The sequence below is a fragment of the Myotis daubentonii genome, chromosome 11 (assembly GCF_963259705.1).
Source record: "Myotis daubentonii chromosome 11, mMyoDau2.1, whole genome shotgun sequence".
In the NCBI taxonomy this organism is placed as follows: domain Eukaryota; kingdom Metazoa; phylum Chordata; class Mammalia; order Chiroptera; family Vespertilionidae; genus Myotis; species Myotis daubentonii.
This window is the reverse complement of record NC_081850.1, coordinates 81,674,244-81,693,765: the sequence shown is the minus strand read 5'-3', so window position 1 is coordinate 81,693,765 and position 19,522 is coordinate 81,674,244. Positions and strand designations below refer to the sequence as shown.

The following is a 19,522-nucleotide window of genomic DNA, read 5'->3' as shown; positions in this document are numbered from 1 at the left end:
CCTGCTCCTGCGGCCTGTGTTTCCAAGGGCTGTCACCTCGGACTCGAGGAGCCCGCGAGCAGAGCCAGGGTTTTGCAGAGATGTTTCCCCGAGGGGCATCTGCTGACCTTCCCAGCCCTGCCCGCCTGCCAGTGTCCTGGAACCAAGTGTGGGAAAACGGGAGGTGGGGTGAAGGATTGGGTTCAGAGTCTGGCTCTGCCATATGGTGACGGGTGGCCACGGGTCTGCTACCTTAATCATAACAAACTCATGGGCCTAGGAAGGGGCAGGTCGAGCCCCCATGCCAAGTTGACTTCTTGAACATTTAGCAGTCCAGAGGGGGGATGTGGCCTGGTGGTGTGGCTGTCATTCTCTGGTCCAGGTTCCACCCCTCACCCAGCTTTCTGGGCCTGCCCCCCTCCTGCTTTTGGGGGGACAGGCTGGTAGATGATCACTTTTGCACATATCCCACTGGCCACCATTCGCTGTGGGAAATGTGCTCTTTATTGGCGGCCATGCACCCGGCCAAATATTATTATTTGTAGGACGAGAAGCGGGTGGAAAAGCACAAAGTATACCACCAACAGGATAATCTAACATCTGCTAGAGGCTGTAGCCTCAGTCAAAAGGAAAGTCCGCCTGGGTTCAAATCGCATCTCTGCCTCTAGACCAGTGGTTCTCTGCCTAACGCCACGACCCTTTCATACAGTTCCTCATGTTGTGGTGACCCCCAATTTCATTGTGACACATTGAACATCATTAAAGCATAGTGATTAATCACAAAAACAATATGTAATTATATATGTGTTTTCCGATGGTCTTAGGCGACCCCTGTGAAAGGGTCGTTCGAACTCCAAAGGGGTCGCGACCCACAGGTTGAGAACCGCTGCTCGAGACAGTAGCGTGGCCTTGAACACAGCTCCCTTGCTTTGCCTTGCACATTCACAGAATGTGGGCAAGAACAATGACCTGTCCCTCCTGACCGACCTGATGGTTACAGTTAACATCTCACCTGCAGAGCACGGCGCCTGACATGTTACCAGGGGTCCCGAGGACAGGGGCAGGCTGCCCTCATGGTCCCAAACAGGAGTGCAGCCTAATTCTGACAGTTCACTTCTTTTGGTATTTGCCTGGTAAAGGATTGTTCTTCATATCATTCACTGAACAAATGTTCATTTAAAAATATATTTATTGATTTCAGAGAGGGAGAGAGAGGGATAGAAACATCAACGACGAGAATCATTGATCAGCTGCCTCCGGCACCCCCGACACTGGGGATTGAGCCCGAAACCCAGGCATATGTCCTGACTGGGAATCACCCTGTGACCTGGTTCATCGGTCGACGCTCAATCAGTGAGCCACGCCGGCTGGGCCAAATGCTCATTTTGAATCCCACATGCCAAGTATAGTTCTATATAGGGGAGCGGGTGGCCTGAGCCAGTGCTTCCAGGGCATGGAGCTTGGGGTGATCCGGGACGCTGCGCGGCTGGGGCACCCCCACGTCAGGCATCTCCCTGAACAAGAACACCCCCAAACGGGGGCAACCCTCCCCAAGGGGACGTTCCTCACCCCACCCCCAGCCTTCCCAATGGGGACCCTGTCCCCGACCAGGGCACACCCTCCCTCACAGTACGACAGGCCGCCGCTGGCGCGCCCCGGGCGGAGCCCCTCTGAACGCAGACAACGCTCCCCGGGGGCCGGCCACCCAAATGGGGGCAAGTCCCCCCGGGGAACAGCCCCTCCCCCGCCCCGGGCGGCCTCCGCAGTGCCGACTCCATCCCCGGCAGGCGCACCCCCCCACAACCCGCACAGCCTCTACCCGCACCCCTTCCCAACCTGGCGCACCCCACCCAGGGCACCGCCCAGGGGCGCAGGGCAGGGCAGGGCCCGCCCCCAGAGAAGGCCCGCGAACACTGTGTCCGAGGTCAGAGGTCAGGGCCCTTCTCCGCCCCCGCCCGCCCGATGCAGAATCGGAGCGAGCTGGGGTTCGCGAAAAGACCGGGCCGCCGGCCGCCCCCGGGAAGGCGTCCCACTGGCCCCGCCCCCGGCCGGCCCGCGCGCCCCGCTTCCGGCTGACGCAGGCTCGCGCCGCGGACGCCGCTGTCCGGGCCGCAGTGCGCAGGCGCAGGCGCGGGCGCAGGCGCAGACTCGCCGGGCGGCCCGCCCCGCCCTGGGCCGCGAGGCGCGGGCGGGGCGATGGCGCGCGGGAGGGGCGGGGCCACGCTCCGGGCCCGGGCCATGGCCGCCGCCGATGCCGAGGTGAGGAGCGGGGCCGACGGGCCGGCGGCGGGCGCGGGCGCGGCGGGCGGCGCGGGGCGGCGGGGGCGGAGGCGCCGAGCGGGGGCGCCGCGCGGGCGGGCGGGGCCGCTGCGCCGGAGACGGGCCCGCGCTTCCTCACCGCCGCTGCGCCTCAGGCCGAGGCCGGGCCGAGGCCCCGGGCGTGCGGGCCGCACGGCGCCGGGCGCGCTTTGTGCGGGCGCGGGCGGGGGCGGCGCGGCGGGGCGGGCGCGGCGCGGAGGGGGGCGGCCCGGCCGAGCCCGCGGGGCCGCGAGGACAGGAAGGAAAGTGGGGCGCGCCGGCCAACTTCGCGGCGCGGCCGGGCGAGCCTGTGCGCTCCGGGCGCCTCGCTGCGCCCCGCTGACCTTCCACTTTGTTCCGAATAGGACGGCCGCGTCTGTAACGAAAAGTTGGCGGCGGCTTTCCGCCCCGGACACGGCTGCCCGGCCCTGGCGGCTGTCAGCCCGGGAGTGCGCGACTCGGGTGGGTTCCTGAGCGAACCTCCGCCCGGCTCCGGACGGAGAAACTTGGCTGCTTTTGTTAACGCTCCCGGCCTCCCCCGTGGCCGGGCCGAGGGCGGCGGCACGGGATCCCACTCCGGGTGGACCCCCGCTTGCCGCTGGAGCGAAGGGCGCCGCTCCGGCCCGCGGAGGGCGGGCGAGGTGCGGTCCCGGCCGCGGAGGGCGGGTTTGGGGAAGCGATGACCGAGCGGGTTCCTGGGCAGCCCCTCCAGGTGCCGTGAGAGCCGCGGGCTCTTCCGAAGGTCGGGGCGCCGGTCTGAGAGCCCAGTAGTGGACACGCTGCTCGTCCTCCCCTCGCGTCGTCGGGAGCCCGATGTTAGCGGGACGCGGGGCAGTTGTTGAACTCCACGCGGGGAGTGTGCCCCGCGCCCTGCAACTTTCAAGGAACGAAAGGTGCCGGCGATGCGGAAGGCGCGGCCAGGCTTGCGGGAGGGCCGCCCTGCGGTGCGCAGGGAGCCGCTTGCCGAGCGCCCGCCGCGTCCCGGGCCCTGCGAGCTCGGGGAGCGCCCCGTCGGCGCTTTCCTGCTCAACAGGTGAGGGAACGGACTGGGAAGACCTAGGACCAGCCGGTCCGGTGCCTGGCACGTAGTAGGCTTTTCGTTAATACTTGTTGAGCACGGGGCCCGGGACGCCTCTGATTCCAGGCAGCCGGGGCTGGAGCGCTTGGCTGAGCCGAGGAGCTGAGCTGTGGGCACTGGACTACCTGTGCCAGCTCCGCCGCAGCGCCCGCCCTGCAAGGGCGCCCTCGTTGAAGCCTGGTGGGTGCTGTCTGCCGTCGGCGCCCTAGGAAGCAGGCCCAGGGCTCCGAGCTCGTGGCAGAGGAGATGGGTGCGGGCGACCCCGTCAGAGCCCCGCTCCCTCAAAGTGTTCACTCTGTCCTGGTTTCCCGCCGTGACTTCCTGACCCTAAAAAGAACTGCGTTTCTGGGCTGCCCCCACCTCCGCTTTGTGGGTTGGTAAGCGGATCTCCCAGCCCCAGAGCCCAGGGGGGCGCACTCGCCTTAAGGCTTCTGACCCAGCGAAGGGCACCTTTCAGCAGGAGGCCGCCCTGGCCAGTCCTATAACTTCCGGGCAGCCGGGCTGCCCTGTATCTTGTACCTTATTTTTTGTTCCTTAAAGTAATATACGCACATGCAGGTCGTTTAAAAGCTCAGACGGTGCTAAGAGATGTTTACAAGAGGCCGCCCGCGGCCCAGCCTCTGGAAAGGCAGCGGCCACTTGGCAGTCCAGCGTGTGCTCCACCTGTAAGTCACCTGCTATGTTGTCCTGTATCGATCTTTTTCTACTTTTCCATCACCAACTTTAGGGGTTATCTTTTGGCTTCCACTCATGGTAGAGGTGATTTCAGTTCTCTCCTACTGTCTTCCCTTAGTGACTCACAATTTTGGTTAAATCCCCATCCAGAATCTTCATCCGTCTGTTCAGGTCATTGTGCCATGCTGAACGGGAGGCTAAACTACAGTTTTTTAAAAAATGTATAGCCGAAACCAGTTTGGCTCAGTGGATAGAGCGTCGGTCGGCCTGCGGACTGAAAGGTCCCGGGTTCGATTCCGGTCAAGGGCATGTACCTTGGTTGCGGGCACATCCCCAGTGGGAGGTGTGCAGGAGGCAGCTGATCGATGTTTCTGTCTCATCGATGTTTCTAACTATCTCTCTCCCTTCCTGTCTAAAAAATCAATAAAATATATTTTTTTAAAAAGTATATATTTTTTATTGATTTCAGAGAGGAAGGGAGAGGGAGAGAGAGAGAAACATCAATGATGAAAGAGAATCATTGATCGGCTGCCTCTTGCATGCCCCTACACTGGGGATTGAGCCTGCAGCTGATTGCCCTGTCTGGGAATCGAACCCATGACCCCCTGGGTCACAGGTTGATGCTCAACCGCTGAGCCAGGCCAGCTGGGCTACCATTTTTTTTTTGTACATCCTTTTCTCCTGCCTTGGAATCAATAATTGACTTATTTTTTTCATTTGTCCAATTTTCTTTGAACCTCAGAATAATGTTCTCACACCTTTCATTCTGTAAAACATTCCTTACTTTATGTTTTTACCACTCAGCTCACCAGTGTCCCCCGGCGCTCCTGGCCATGCTGCCCCAGTCAGGGTGCTGTCCTCCTGGGGGTTCTCCACGTTTACCGCCAGGCTCCCCTCCGCGACCTGCTCCTTGTGCTGGAGCACAGCCCCAGGCCCTTCACACATTTACAGCACGGGGCTGAGTGTGGCGTGCCAGTGGGAAGTAGTGTTAAGTTTGAAGTGGCTCCAGTATCTTCTAGTTTTCATTGTTGCTGTCACGAAGTAGTTTGATTCTTAATCCTTGTCGGGCGTTCCTCCCCTCCTCACTGAACCTCCAGGCCCCTGCGTCCTGATTGTCCCAGGCCCCGGGACTCACCTCAGGGGCAGCCTTCCCATGTGCCCTGTGGTGTATCGAATGGCCCAGAAATCTGGAGATTGCTGCCCTTTCATTTATAGGAAGTTCCTGTAGAATGTATTTGAGGTGGGTTATAATCTATTTCCTCTCTGTTCTCCTTTTCTAATTCCTTTACTTGAGTGGTAGGCTTTTAGTACTCTAATTTTTAAAATGTCTTCTCCTTGTCACGCATTGATCTTTTTGTTCTACTTTTTTTAGGAGCATCTTTGATTACTTTCCAATTCTTTCTCACTGAATTTTTAACTTCTGCTTTCATGTTCTTTACTGTTCTCTGTTCTTGTTAAAATACCTCCTGTTCTTGTTTTATGTGTATATTATTCTTTATTTCAATTTTAGTTACATTTCTTCAATTACAGGTAAAATAGAAATTATTTAAAAGCCCTGACCCGTGTGTCTCAGTTGGTTGGGTGTAGTAGTCCCGTGCACCACAAGGTGGCTGGTTTGATTCCTGGTCAGGGCACCTGCCCAGGTTGTGGGCTTGATCCCTCCTCTAGGGGGCGTGCAGGAGGCAGTTGATTGATGTTCCACTCTGCATCAGGGTTTCCCTCCCTCTCCCATCCCCTCTCTCTAAAAGCAATGAAAAGTTACTAAAAGTGTTTGTTTCTTGCAGTTTCTATTTCCCTGCACGCTCTTTGATGTCGTATCTTTTGGACTCTTGCTTTCGTGCTGGAGACCGTCCAGTGTCTGGTGACCCGTTTAAGAGTAAAGGGATACAGAGGGGAGGCTGTTGGGGGTCTTGTTTACTGTTGGAGGGTGAGGACGCATGTGTTTTTGGCTCCCCCCAGATGTCCTGTCTGCTGGCTGGGCTTCCTTGGAGAAGGGTCCTTCACCTTTCTCTTGCCTTGTTGGTGTAAGTGGGTGTTCTGGAAGGTGAAAGGCAGCAGGAGGCGGCCTGCCCGGGGCTCAGTGGGGAGCCTGTACCTAATGTTCCTGTTTCTGTGGAGGCGTTGACCCCTGACTTGCTTTGTGCCCACTGTCCCGGTGCGGTCCATTTCCGGTGGAGTTTACAGAGCTGACCTCTGGTGTCCCGGGGCTGCAGAGGAGGAGTGCTTGACTGAGTGCAGGGGGGCCCAGGGACCTCCTGAGAGTCCAGCGTTCCTCACGTGGGTTTTCACATCCACACCCCTTTTTAGCTGCAGGCATCGCCCCCACTTCTGAGCCTTGTGTGGGGTCCCTGCCCTGGGTCTTCCTGTTGATGTTAGTGTGGGGTTTCTCATGGCTCCTAGTGGAGTGTGCTTCTCTTTCCTCTTCTCTCTCTAGTTGACTTTTGATAAGAGAAGGGGGTGGAAGTCTGCTCTGCCATCCAGGAGTCAGAAGCAGTTACTGTGAATCTGCGAGGCGAAGCTCAGCCACGCTGGGAGCACAGCACCTGTGGGCAGGGCTGGGCAGGGCTGGGCTGCCTGTTGGGGTCTCACTGTGCTCTGTGCTCTGTAGTCTTGCGGGTCAGCCAGGGCAGTGGAAGCATCTCAGCCCTGTGCCTGCCCACAGGGACATCGTGGGCAGCTTGGTTGTTGGAGACCCCCCTGTGGTCAGTGCCAGCGTGGGGGCGGAGCCCTGGTTTCCTGCTTCTGCTTCTTGTCATGTCACAAAACGGTTGTGTGTATCTGACCACAATTTATTGAGTTTGTCTTTGAACGTAATGTAGCTCACAAGAACCGTATTTTTGGCTCTTTCCGGCAGGAACTTGATGTTCTTTGTCGAGTGTCATTGTCCATTTGTCACTGTGAGCTTGGCCTTTATTTTTGTCAGGGGGCAGCAAGTGACAGGGCGTAGCTCCCAGAGCCGTGATCTCGGCAGGTGTGATGCAGAACGCATCAGTTCCAGAATGAGACGCCCTCCCATTCACTGCTCGCTTTTATTTAATTTCTGGCTTTTCCATTTTTCAAGTAAATCTCTTCAGAGGTTTTGGATTTTGAAAACAAAACGTTGACGTGGTTCTTTTAACTTGGAAGGTGGCATTTCCTTAGAGACGGTGTCTTCCCGGGTGGGAAGTCACTTTCCCAATAACATCACTGTCAGGGGTATTTTATTTTGAAAAAGTTTTTGGACTGCTTTCTGCATATTTTTTTAAATATATTTTTATTGATTTTTTAAAATTGATTTCAGAGAGGAAGGGAGAGAGAGAAACATCAATGATGAGAGAAAAATCATCGACCGGCTGCCTCCTGTATGCCCCCCACCAGGGATCGAGCCCACAACCCGGGCATGTGCCCTTGACTGGAATCGAACCCGGAACCCTTCAGTCTGCAGGCCGACGCTCTATCAAACCAGCTAGGGCTCTGCATCTGTCTTTTAATAGGTTTGTAGGTTCTTTTCAGAGTCTATTTGAAAGGCTCTTTCTCAGGGTCTGTGAGCACTTACAGAGCACTTCTGTTTATGAAGGGCTGTTCGAGGGATTGTGTAAGAGGGTACACATGCTTTTGAGATGGGTCCCCGATTTTACAAAATGTCATCGCGTGATAGAGCAAATGTTACCGAGCAGGAAGTGAGGTGGCATTTGTGAAGAGTAAACAAGGAGGCCTGAGCTGGCCCTGACGGCTGCGGCTGGACATGACCTGTGAGGACGTGTTAGTCCAGGTCTTGAAGGCGTGAGGCAGGAATTGGGGTGGTGAGAAATAGTTTGTACATCTTAACTTTTTATTTATTTTAATTTTAATTTTTTTAGTCTGTACATTTTAAATAAAAGGTTCCGGATTTTAGCAAATGTAGAAAACTGAAACCTAGAAACGCGAGAATGCCATCCATGTCGTGTCTCTTCTGATCCTCAGGGCGTGCGTGTTGGTACTGAAAGTCGGCTGTGATCAGTGAGGGTGCCGTCTGCACTCTCCTCGCACGTTCCGCCCCGTCACACTGACTAGCCCGTGGTCTTTGTTGCGGGGACGTTCCAATTTCCTTGATTATGAATGGGGTGAGCCTGTACCCTTCGGTTCAGTTACTGGGTCAGAAAGGGCGAGTGGCATGAGGTGACACTGGAGAGGCAAAGACAGGTCATATAGGGCCACGTCGCCATGGCAACAAGTGGCTAAACAGTCATTGAAGGGTTTTAGGTGTGAAACGATCTTTGTCAAAGATGCTGGTGCTGTGTGGAGAGTGGCTTGAAGGAAGACCAGCATAGAGCAGGGGCCAGTGAGTGGGCTGGGCCCGGGGACAGGTGGGGTTGCAGAGAGGCCAGGGGGTGGAGTCAGGGTTTGTGAGTTTGAGTTTGATTTTTCAGTAGTAGATAATTTCTGAGCGACACTATTAAAAACTCAGAGTGCAGCCCTAACCGATTTGGCTCAGTGGGTAGAGCGACAGCCTGTGGACTGAAGGGTCCTAGGTTCGATTCCGGTCAAGGGCATGTACCTTGGTTTTGGGTACATCCCCAGTGGGGGATGTGCAGGAGGCAGCTGATCGTTTCTAACTGTCTATCCCTCTCCCTTCCTCTCTGTAAAAAAATCAATAAAATATATTAAAAAAACACAAAAAACACAAAACGAAAGAAACCTCAGTATAAAAGAGTGTTATAGCGTGTACCATCTCCCTCCTTGGTCCCCCAGCCACTCACTTCTCTCGGCAGGCCAGCAGGGTTGAGATTATGGAGCCCCTTCAAGCAGTGCGTTTAGGTGTTATAGACGACGTGTTACGGAATTTTCAGATCTGCTCCGAAGCAGATGTGGGGAGAGTGAGGGCCGTGCACCTGTCCCCTTGCACCCACAGTCCCCTGCTCAGGGCTGGTTCCCTCCCTCAGTTACTCGGAAGCAATTCTCAGACACACTTCACCTGTGACTAGTTCAGCTAATACTCATAGCCAGTCAGTAAGTATCCAGCCTTTGTTCTGACTTTTATTTCATTTCAAATTAGGAACAAAGTGTAGTCTATTCATTGCCCTGGATAGATAGCTCTTAAAAAACTCGATGTATTGAATTCCGTGTATTTATCTTTTTCTTGCAATTAAGTTTTGAAGATAATGGTTCATTTGTCCCAAACTTTCCGATACCCTTGGTTTTGCTGATTGCTTTCTCCCAGTGTGTTCAATATGCTCCTCTCCTCTGCATTTCCCGTCCTTGAGGCTGGAGACGTGGAGCTGCTGCTTCCCGGGGAGGTAGCTACCAGCCTCCTGTGGCTGCGGAGCAGCTGAACTGTGTGTGGTTGGTGTGAGTTGAGATGTGTAAGGGCCACATACACAGCAGGTTTTGAAGACTTCATGGGAAAAAGGGAACGCAAAGTGTCACATTAATACTGTAAAATACTGTTTGCCTGCCATTTTGGATATATTGGGTTAGATGAAATATTATTAAAAGTAATTTGTGTTTCTAAAGTGTGGTTACTAGGAAATTTAAAATTACATACATGGCTCAGATTGTGGCTTACATTGTGTTTTGGTTGGACAGCCTTGGGCTAGAGGCTCCATCAGATGTAAGTTTGTCTTTAAAAAATTGTTTTAGCAAGAATACGTAGTAACTGGTACAGTGTTGAGTTTTTTAATCAGGCGTAATAAGATTGTTTTGTGATGTTAATCATTTATATTATTGCTCAGAGCCAATAACTCATCGGGTTGCAAAATGGCAGTCTTTCTCCATTTATTAGCTGGAATACTTCTACAAGGAAAAACTGCTTTGTTACCGTCCTATATAATAAAAGCCTAATATGCAAATCGACCAAACGGCAGAATGACCAGTCGCTATGACGTGCACTGACCACCAGGGGTCAGATGTTCAATACAGGAGCTACCCCTAGCCTGCAGGCCCCAGGCCAGCCAAGGCGGGTACCAGCGCCCCCCCCCCCCCCATCACCCCGTGGGTCGCCCCACAGATGGAGGTGGCGTGGGGACAGGGCTGGCGAGTGGGCGGTACGCGCGGCCCTCTCCTCCCCCCCATTGCTCCTCCAGTTGCCCCACAGATCAGCCCTGATCGCTGGGACCCTACCCGTGCAGAATTGCATGCACCGGGCCTCTAGTAAAGTATTCCTGTGGGAAAGGAGATATGGCACCTGACACCCGGAGCCTCCTGGAGGGCTGGCGGGCCTGTGTAGTGGGAAATGGCTCGCTAAGCTGGTTAAGATCATTTCTGACCTGGAGTTTAGGTCATCTCCTCCCCATGCAGCCCAAGGCTAGTGTTTGGGTTGAGGGCATGTCCTGAACTCATGGAGCGCTGGGGGAGACCAACGCCGCCATCACGTGGCAGGGAAGGGTGGTGCGCCTGCCCGCCCGCTCAGTGTGCCCTCTGCTCCTCAGAAGCAGGGCAGGTCCCGTCATGCCCCTCTGCAGGGTTCAGGAACAGCAAGGCCTTGAACCAAAGTATGGAGATTGCATTTGGGGGGAAATGTTTTTACTGTATGACACAAATACTCTAGAAAAATGCACATGTTATGTGTATGTATTCCTACATGTCTCCCTCCAGTCAAGCAGGGACATTACCAGGACCACGCAGTCCCCTGGGCCCTTCTGGTGTGTCCTGTACTTCTCCAGGGTCACTGTCGTCTCGGCTTCTGATGCCGCGGGCGGCTCTACCTGGTGGTGAACTTGGAAAAAGGCTGCCATGCCGAGTGCCCGGTGTCTGCCTTCCCGTCAGCGTCACATGGGTGAGGTTCCCCTGTGTGTGGCCCCTGGGAGTGCATTCCTTCTCCCTGCTGTGCACTCCCTGGAATAGCGCTTCTTCCTCCTCCACTGTGCTCTGTCGTGGGCATTGGAGCTGTTTGCAGTTGGGGTGCTCGGGCAGAGGTGACGTGAACCTGCTGTGTGCCCTTTGGAAGACAGGCACCGCTGCTGTCGGGTGTACCCCGGGTGGGCGCTGATCACAGGGTGTGCGTGTGTATGGAGTGGTTCGTGCCACATCACAAGTGGAAGGCGTGTCCGTGGCTCCACATCCTTGCTGACATCTGGTGTCACTTGTCCTTTTCTTTTTAGCCTGCCGCCCTGGTAGGTGCTCTGTGTGTTTAATGTTGCCTTTCTCCGATGACAGATGACGTTAAGTGCCAGTATGCTTTTTGGTTATTTTTGATCAGTCACTTTTGGGATGTGCCTATGTATTTATTTATTTATTGATGGGGGGGGGTGGGGGGGTTGGGGGGGCGCGCATGCACAAAAGAGCACCATTGATTTGTTGTTCCTCATATTGATGCATCATTGGTTGATTCTTGTACGTGCCCTGACCAGGGATTGAACCTGCAACCTTGGCATATCAGGACGAGGCTGTGACCGAGCGATCTGGCCAGGGACTAGAGTAACTTTTTTTTGTGTAGACCTGCCACACTGTTCCCACAGCAGATGTAGCATCTTACACCCTGCCGTGTTGTGTGAAGGCTCCAGGTTTCCCACACATCGCCAGCACTTGTCATTACCTACCTTTTTGATAGTAGCTGTGCCCATGGGTGTGAAGTGGCATCTCTGCAGGTTTGATTGGGAGTTCCCTGCTGACTAATGAGCATTTTTGTTTTTAATATGCACTTGCCTTTTTGTTTGTTTTAAAATATTTTTATTGGTTTCAGGGAGGAAGGGAGAGGGAGAGATAGATAGAAACATCAATGATAAAGAGAGAATCATGGATCAGCTGCCTCCTGCATGCCCCACACTGGGGATCGAGCCTGCAACCCAGGCATGTACCCTGACCAGGAATCAAACCCTGACCTCCTGGTTCATAGGTCAAAGGTCAACGCTCAACCACTGAGCCACACTGGCCAGGCAGGACACCAATTTCGAACGCAGGCTGCTCCCGATATTCGGAGAAAACTTCAGAAGCTCTCTTTAGGGCCACGTACCTCTACCTCAAAAATAAGAATAAAAAAATAAAAATTGGGGTGGGTGTTGGACATTTTAGCAGCGGTTTTTGTGGGTAGATGCGCGGCAGCTGAGAGGAGCCACGCTGTGTGCTGCCCCATCCCGTGTCCAGTGCCGTCAGGGGGACGGGTTCAGTTACCTTCCACACTTAGTCTGACACGGTGGCCTGGTCCTTGGCCCTGCAGGGATCCCTTTATTCGCGTGGCTGGGACCAGGGAGTGTGGTGGCCGTGATAACGGCTGTAGGTGTTTTCCATTGGCAAATGGGGTTTAGAGTCGGTGTGTATTAGAGTCGGGTGCTCTACGAGGGACTTAGATGGCATTTGCCCTTTAGTGCTTACGGCAGCCCCACCAACCAGGTTGGTGACTGTCCCAATTCTTCCTTTCACAGAAGAGGAAGAGGAGGGGCTGTGTCTTGCCAGGCAGTCTGGGGTTTGGACTACAGTGTGCACAGCCACCAAGTGGAACTTCTTTACGAGTCAGAAGCAGCTCCACTCCAGCTTGCTGCTTGCACAGTCTCAGCTGCAAACCTGGAAGCTCCTGAGTGCACTCTGCCCGGCCAGTCTGGGGTGGGCGGCGCCCCTCGGCCGAGTCCCCTGGCCGCCCGCACCGCTCCCAGGCCGCTTGTAGCCCCGCTGCTGTTTTTGTCTGATTGCCGCCTCTGCTTTGGCTCTCCCGGCCATGAACGGTGATCGTCCTGCGAAGCAACGCTGTTACCTTGTCGTTGAGACACTGGCTAGACCTGGGTGGGCTTGCCCTGCCCTTCCTACTTCGTGTTTCGGTTTCTGTTTCAGATCATTTACGGTGCTTTCAAGACAGGGTGTGCGCGGCAGCTGCCTCCTCCGGCCCCGGTCCTTCTCCTTCACTCTGCTGAGGACCTGAGGCTGCAGGCAGCTGCCTGGGCCTCGCTCTCCAGGGACCCGCTCTGGCGGTGGACAGCTGTGTCCTTCCCGAAGCTGTGGACGTGGCCCATGTGTTCATCTGTCCGCAGATGGGCATTGGGCTGCTGCGCTGCTTGTCTCCTGTGAATGATGCTGCTGTGACGTCAGCAAAGCTTTGTGCGGACCCCTGCGTTAATTCTCTGGGGTGTGCACCTGGCAGTGGGATGGCTAGGCCAGGACAGCCCCGCGCAGAATTGTTCCCCAGGTGACTGCACCATGGGCACCGCCACCAGCAGGCTGTGTGCCCAGCTCCCCGCACCCTTGCAGCTCTCCCGCTGGCTCTGGCTGCCGCAGCCTTCCTGAGTGTGAAGTGGTACCTCGTTGTGGTGTCCTTGTGTGTGATGATCAGTGAAGTCGAGCATCTTCCTGTGAGCTTGTTAGCCATTCGGACATTTTCTTTGTAGGGATTCAAGTCCTTCCTTCAGTTTGGTTCTCTGTTGCTGGTCATGAGAGCGCTTTCTCTGCAGGCACCTCGTTTCATTCACTCTGCTATTGCGTCCACGGGTGTTGTGCTGCTTTTACAACTGAAGGTGGGACCCTCCCCCAGCAAAAAGGTTTGCCTCCTTTATGGTGGAATTGCTTCACCCAGGGCATGCACTTTGTGGCGTACGGTTGCTTGTAGTGCTCCTTTATAACCCTTACTGTTTAGGAGGAGCAGCACTGCTCATCTTGCATCCTGACTTTCAGTCTTTTCTCTCTTTCTTGGTCAGTTTAGCCAAAGGTTTGTGATTATGTTGAAGTCTCAGAGAAGTAACTTGATTTTGTTGCTACTCTATTGCTTTTTTCTTCTCTATTTCATTTATTTCCACTCTAATCTTTTTTCTATTTCTTTTGCTTGCTTTGAGTTTAGTTGCCCCTTTTCTGGTTTCTTTTCTCTTTTTTTTAAAATATATTTTACTAGGGGCCCGGTGCACGAAATTCGTGCACTGGGTGTGTGTGTGTGTGTGTGTGTGTGGGGGGGGGGGGAGTGTCCCTCAGCCCAGCCTGCCCCCTCTCACATACTGGGAGCCCTCAGGCGTTGACCCCCATCACCCTCCAATCGCAGGATCGGCCCCTTGCCGAGGCCTGACGCCTCTGACAGAGGCGTCAGGCCTGGGCAGGGGACCCTCATTTCCCCCCATCACTGGTTCTGCCCCCAGCCCAGGCCTGATGCCTCTGGCCCAGGCATCAGGCCTGGGCAGGGGACCCCCAGACCCCTCCGATTGCTGGCTCTGCCCCTTGCCCAGGCCTGATGCCTCGGCCAGAGGCGTAGACCCCCATCACCCTCTGATCGCCTGATCGGCCCCTTGCCCAGGCCTGACGCCTCCGCCAGAGGTTTCAGGCTTGGACAGGGGACCCCCATCTCCCCCCCGATCACTGGCTCTGGCCCCCGCCCAGGCCTGAGGCCTCTGGCCCAGGAATCATGCCTGGGCAGGGGACCCCCATCTCCCTCTGATCGCTTGCTCCACCCCCCGCCCAAGCCTGACGCCTCTGACCCAGGCTTCAGGCCTGGGCAAGGGGACCATCATATCCCCCCAATCCCAGGCTCAGCCCCCTGCCCAGGCCTGATGCCTCAGCCAGAGGAGTTGACCCTCATTACCCTCCGATCACCAATCACCGGATCGGCCCCTTGACCAGGCCTGAGGCCTCCGGCAGAGGTGTCAGGCCTGGGCAGGGGACCCCCATCTCCCCGCGGTTGCAGGCTCTGCCCCTGCCCAGGCCTAATGCCTCTGGCCTAGGCGTCCGGCCCGGGCAGCGGGGACCTGCAGTGGCAGCGGCCCCGCGATTGTGGGCTCCACTTTAGGCCCAGGCAAGGGACCCCTAGCTCCTGGGACTGCCAGCTTCGACCGTGCCCAGCTCCCATCCCTGGCTCCACCCCTACTTCCTTCTATCACTGGCCAGGGTGGCAAAGGCGCCTGATTCTCCGATCATGGCTGGGGGGCCCCCCAGCTCTTAGCTCCCCCCTGGGTTTCCGATCACTGTCAGTGGCAGGGGGCTTCTTCCTGCTTTCCCTTTCGCCTCCCTGCATTGTGCCTACATATGCAAATTAGCCGCCATCTTGTTGGCAGTTAATTTGCATATAGCCCTGATTAGCCAATGAAAAGGGTATCGTCGTACGCCAATTACCATTTTTCTCTTTTATTAGTGTTGATTGATTTTTGACAGGAAGGGAGAGGGATAGAGAGTTAGAAACATCGATGAGAGAGAAACATTGATCAGCTGCCTCCTGCACACCCCCCACTGGGGATGTGCCCACAACCAAGGTACATGCCCTTGACCGGAATCGAACCTGGGACCCTTCAGTCCGCAGGCCGACGCTCTATCCACTGAGCCAAACCAGTCAGGGCCTTTTTCTGGTTTCTTAAGGTGGAAGCTTAGGATCTTGGTTTAAGTTCTTTTCTGATATGGGAGTTTAAAGTGATATATTTTCCCCAAAGTGCTTCTTTAGCTGTGTTATGGAATTGTGTCCCCCACAATGATAGGTTGAAGTCCTAACCCCTCCTCCCTCAGAATGTGACCCTATTTGGAAATAGGCCATTGCAGTTGCTTTCGGAGGTTGCACTTGAGTAGGTGGGCCCTGATTTAATAGGACCTGTGTCGGCATCAGAGAGGAGAAGGCTGTGAGCACAGACATTCGCAGAGCAGAGGGAAGATGATGTGAAGGTGCACGAAGACCACGCCATGTGCCTGGAGGGATGTACTTATCAGCCAGGACACCAAGGAGGCCCCTGGAGGGGCAAGGAAGACGCCCCCTAGCGCCACCAGAGAGCGTGGTCCCCGAAACCTTGGTTTTGGACTTCCGGCATCCAGAACCGGGAGACGGTGAATTCCCGTGGTTGTAATTCGCCAGTTAAGGGCGCTCTGCTGCGGCGGCCCTGGCGCACTCAATCTAGTGGCCTCCTATACATTTCGAAATGTTGTGTTTATATATATTTTTTTTAGTTCAAAATACTTCTATTTTCCCTTGTGATCCCTTTTACCCATGGGTTATTTAGAAGTGTGTTGTTTAATTTCAAAATATTTTGGTATTTGCTAGATTTCCCTGTCGTGTTGACTTCTAATGTAATTTCATTATGGTCCTGCTTTGTTATTTGTGTATTTTTTGTTGTTGTTCTTGTTGTTAATCCTTACCTGAGGCGATTTTTCTATTGATATTTAGAGAGAGTAGAAGGGAGGAGGAGAGACCGAGAGAGAAACATCGCTGTGATTGGTTAGGGCTGCTTTAGCTTCCATTTGTTTTAATGGCTCAGACCCTGTTCTGTCCTGGAGCGTGTTGGCCGAGTGCTGAGCAGAACGTGGTGGACTTGGCAGTGGTTCAGTGGGCTGCTCCGTGGCAGGGGTCTTGGTCTCTGGTGTTGAGTCCTCCTTATTCGTCCTTATTTCCTTTCTAGTTTTCCTGTTAGTCTCTGACGGTGGGGTGTTGGAATCCCACTCTTATTGATGAATTTTCTTTTCACTGTTGTCAGGTTTTGCTTCGTGCATTTGAGGCTCTGTTGTCAGTGTTGTGTGTTCGCAGTTGTTTAGCCACCTGGTCGGTTCTTTTACGGTGAAATGCCCGGCTTGTCTCTGGCAGGGCTTCTTGTTTGCAGGTCCGTTTTGTCTGGTAGCCGTCTGGCCACTTCAGTTCTCTTACAGTTTCTCTTTGCGTTGTGAGCCTTTTCCTCGCCTTTTACTTTAAAATCTTTGTGTCTATCAATCTGAGATGTGCCTCTAGCAGACACATAATCAGACCATATTTTTAAAAAATATGTTTTTATTGATTTCAGAGAAGAAGGGAGTGGGAGAAAAAGATAGAAACATCAATGATGAGGGAGGATCATCGATCAGCTGCCCCTGCACATCCCACACGGGGGATTGAGCCCTCCACCCGGGCATGTGCCCTGATCCTGGTTTCTAGGTCGATGCTCAACCACTGAGCCACGCTGGCCAGGTTACTGTCATATAATCTATAATAATAATTATTCATTTTGTTTTGCTGTTTGCATGAAGTCTGAGAATGCTATTTAGAAAATATTGCCACCTTTAAGAAAGGACTTCAGGCCAAAGCCGGTTTGGCTCAGCGGATAGAGCGTCGGCCTGCGGACTGAAGGGTCCCGGGTTTGATTCCAGTCAAGGGCATGTACCTGGGTTGCAGGCACTTCCCCAGTGGGGGATGTGCAGGAGGCGGCTGATCGATGTTCCTCTCTCATCGATGTTTCTGACTCTCTATCTCTCTCCCTTCCTCTCTGTAAAAAAAAAATCAATAAAATATATTAAAAAAAAAAGAAAGCACTTCAGGTATTTATTGTTTTGTATTTAGAGCTACAGCATGGACTTGCCTGGAGGGCTGGCCTAGCTGTGAAGGGGAGTGGGGTGGGCGCACGTGTTTGCATGTGGGTCCTGCTTCTCTGGTGCGGTACATGGGCGCCGGGCTCTGAAGCTGAGCTGCTCATGACCGGCTGGTCGAGTGCTCAGGTGCCCTTGGCCGTGGCCTCAGACTCCTTCCTAGGTTATTTGCCAGTTGTTTTTAAAATTTCTTTATTGATTAAGGTATTACATATGTGCCCTTATCCCACCATAACCCCCCCAACTCATGCCCTCACCCCCCTGTTGTCTCGGGGAGCGATTTTTGTGGGGGCTGAGCTGTTACTGATGGTTCTGTAGGATTCTCTACCATTTTTAGGGCGTTGACAGTTGTACAAATTGTTTCCTTCTGAGAAAATGAAAATTATTTTAGAATGTTTGTCAATCTGAGGTTTCAGGTGCATCGTGGGCCCCCGCTGGGGCACGCTCCCTCCCTGGAGCTGCCTCTATTTCATGACCCAGTTGCCACTGCTGAGAAAGGGCACCGAGCGTGCCGGGCTCCTTCCGCCTGACGTTGGCTGCTGGGTGGTCTGCGTTGGTGTAGTGAGTGGCACTCACCGAGGAGCGTGGATGGAGGTCCTCTTCCCCGTCAGCCCTTTCCACAGGCTCTCTGGGCCGGTGTGGCCTAGGAGGTAGGGTCCCCCCCCCATAACCCTGCTTGGATGGAATGGGGAGTGGGGGGTAGGAGGGCCCCCCAAAGCTGCAGCGCTGAAAGCTGGGTCAGGCTGGTCGTCCTGGTGGGAAGAGGGAAGAAACTCCTAACTTTTCCAGTCGTGCTGCTGGGAACCCGCTGACAGGGCGTCTCTGTTTCCTCCTTCCCTGCCCGGTGGCCCCGGTGGTGGTGATGGGAGAGGCTGGGAGGGCACGAGTGAGAGAGGGCAGGCGCTGGGCTCCTTGTGGCCCGAGGAGCTGGCCTTGTCCCTGTGCACTTCCCCAGGTTCCATGCAGGCTGCAGAAAAAGGAGTCTGTCCCCCGGGGACACTGGCTCCCACCACTCCCCAAGAGGCCCTTGGAGGGCATGGCAGGTTGGGGGATGGCCTGTTCAGGCCGCCGAGATCTGATTGGGAGACGCCATTCCCCTGGAACGAAGGAGCAGGGAGGCTGTGACAGATGCAGAGACCGAGGGACACAGGTCTCACTGTGGCGATCTCAGCCGTTCCCTGGAATCCCTGGAAAGCGAGCTGGGTGTGAGCAAGTGGCAGGCATGTCCTGGGGGCCTGGGAGGGGCTGTGGGTTCAGCAATGGCGAACAGCAGGAGTGGCTCCTAGGCTGCCAGTCCTAGACAGTATTCTTGGCACAAAAGGGTGGGGGAGGGTAGGCCACTCTCCTAGATCTGAGGAAACGCCAGCTCTGCCAGCGGAATGAGGAAGAGGGAACAATAGGGAGGGCTCTGTGCCTGCCCCTGGGACCCTGGACGGCTGGTCCTGCTTTGAAGGGGCCCGAGAGGAACCACTGCACCAGGAGTGCAGACGGGCGTGCGCACCGGTGATGTCCAGGTCAGAGGGGTTGATGCTGGCCCTCAGCTCACAGGGAGCATTCGTTTTCATCTTCAGAGAAAAAGGAAATGCTTTTAGAGGAGAGGTTCCCAGGCCTTCAGGTCGCCCTGTGCACCCGCAGGGTCTGGCCTCCGTCCTCCCTGTTGTCGCCCTCCCCTTCTGCCCCCTTCCCTCTCTTGTCTCTTCCCTTCCCTCCATCCCTCCCCCATATCCTTCCCTCTAGATGAGAGGGAGGGCCAAGGGAGACCATTGGCAAGTGCAGACTGCAGCCTGAGGGTCGGGGGAGGCAGGGCCTGTGGGGAAGCAGGGCCAGGGAGAGGCCTGTTTGCTTTTCATTTTAAGAGAAGTTTAGAGATGGGAGGTGTTTAGCGTCAGAAGATTATTATCTTCTGCTTTAAGTGGGATGAGTCATCTGTGACCATGGCATTGAAAAAACAGAACAACAGAACCAAAAAGAAAAGTTTAAGTGAAGAAAAGTTGTAGTGAGTTTTAAAATTAATGTATTCGGTCAAGGATTTTGTCTCCTTTTTAGAGAACGAGGAGGCAAGGTAAACTCTGAGGCTGCTTCTCAATGGCCTGGCCTATTTGGTGTCTGAAATGTGGTAGGAGTGTGTGTGTGTGTGTGTGTGTGTGTCCCGCACACCCGGCCGCCCCGGTGTGCGTGCCCAGGAATGTGTCTTATGTAGAATTTGTGATGCTCAGTGGGTTCCATGGAATCAGAAAAGAGCCCATGCAACCCTCTCACCTTCAGAAGAAGCCCTTCTCAGAGTTGAATCAGATGCACTGGCCGCCATGGAGGTCCTTT

The 19,522-nt window shown here is 54.7% G+C and overlaps 1 protein-coding gene across 3 annotated transcripts in view; it reads left to right on the top strand.

Moving 5' to 3' along the window:
- Positions 1 to 2,129: 2,129 nt before the first annotated feature.
- Positions 2,130 to 19,522, top strand: part of EHMT1 (euchromatic histone lysine methyltransferase 1) — a 73,769-nt gene continuing 56,376 nt past the window's right edge. The window contains exon 1 of one of the 3 annotated variants that reach the window (XM_059658533.1): positions 2,130 to 2,238. In XM_059658533.1, the coding sequence (XP_059514516.1) occupies positions 2,176 to 2,238 (63 nt within the window). In that variant the 5' untranslated portion in view covers positions 2,130 to 2,175. Of the gene's footprint in view, positions 2,239 to 3,290; positions 3,311 to 19,522 lie in introns of those variants that run through there. The other 2 variants (XM_059658534.1, XM_059658539.1) reach the window with 2 other exon arrangements.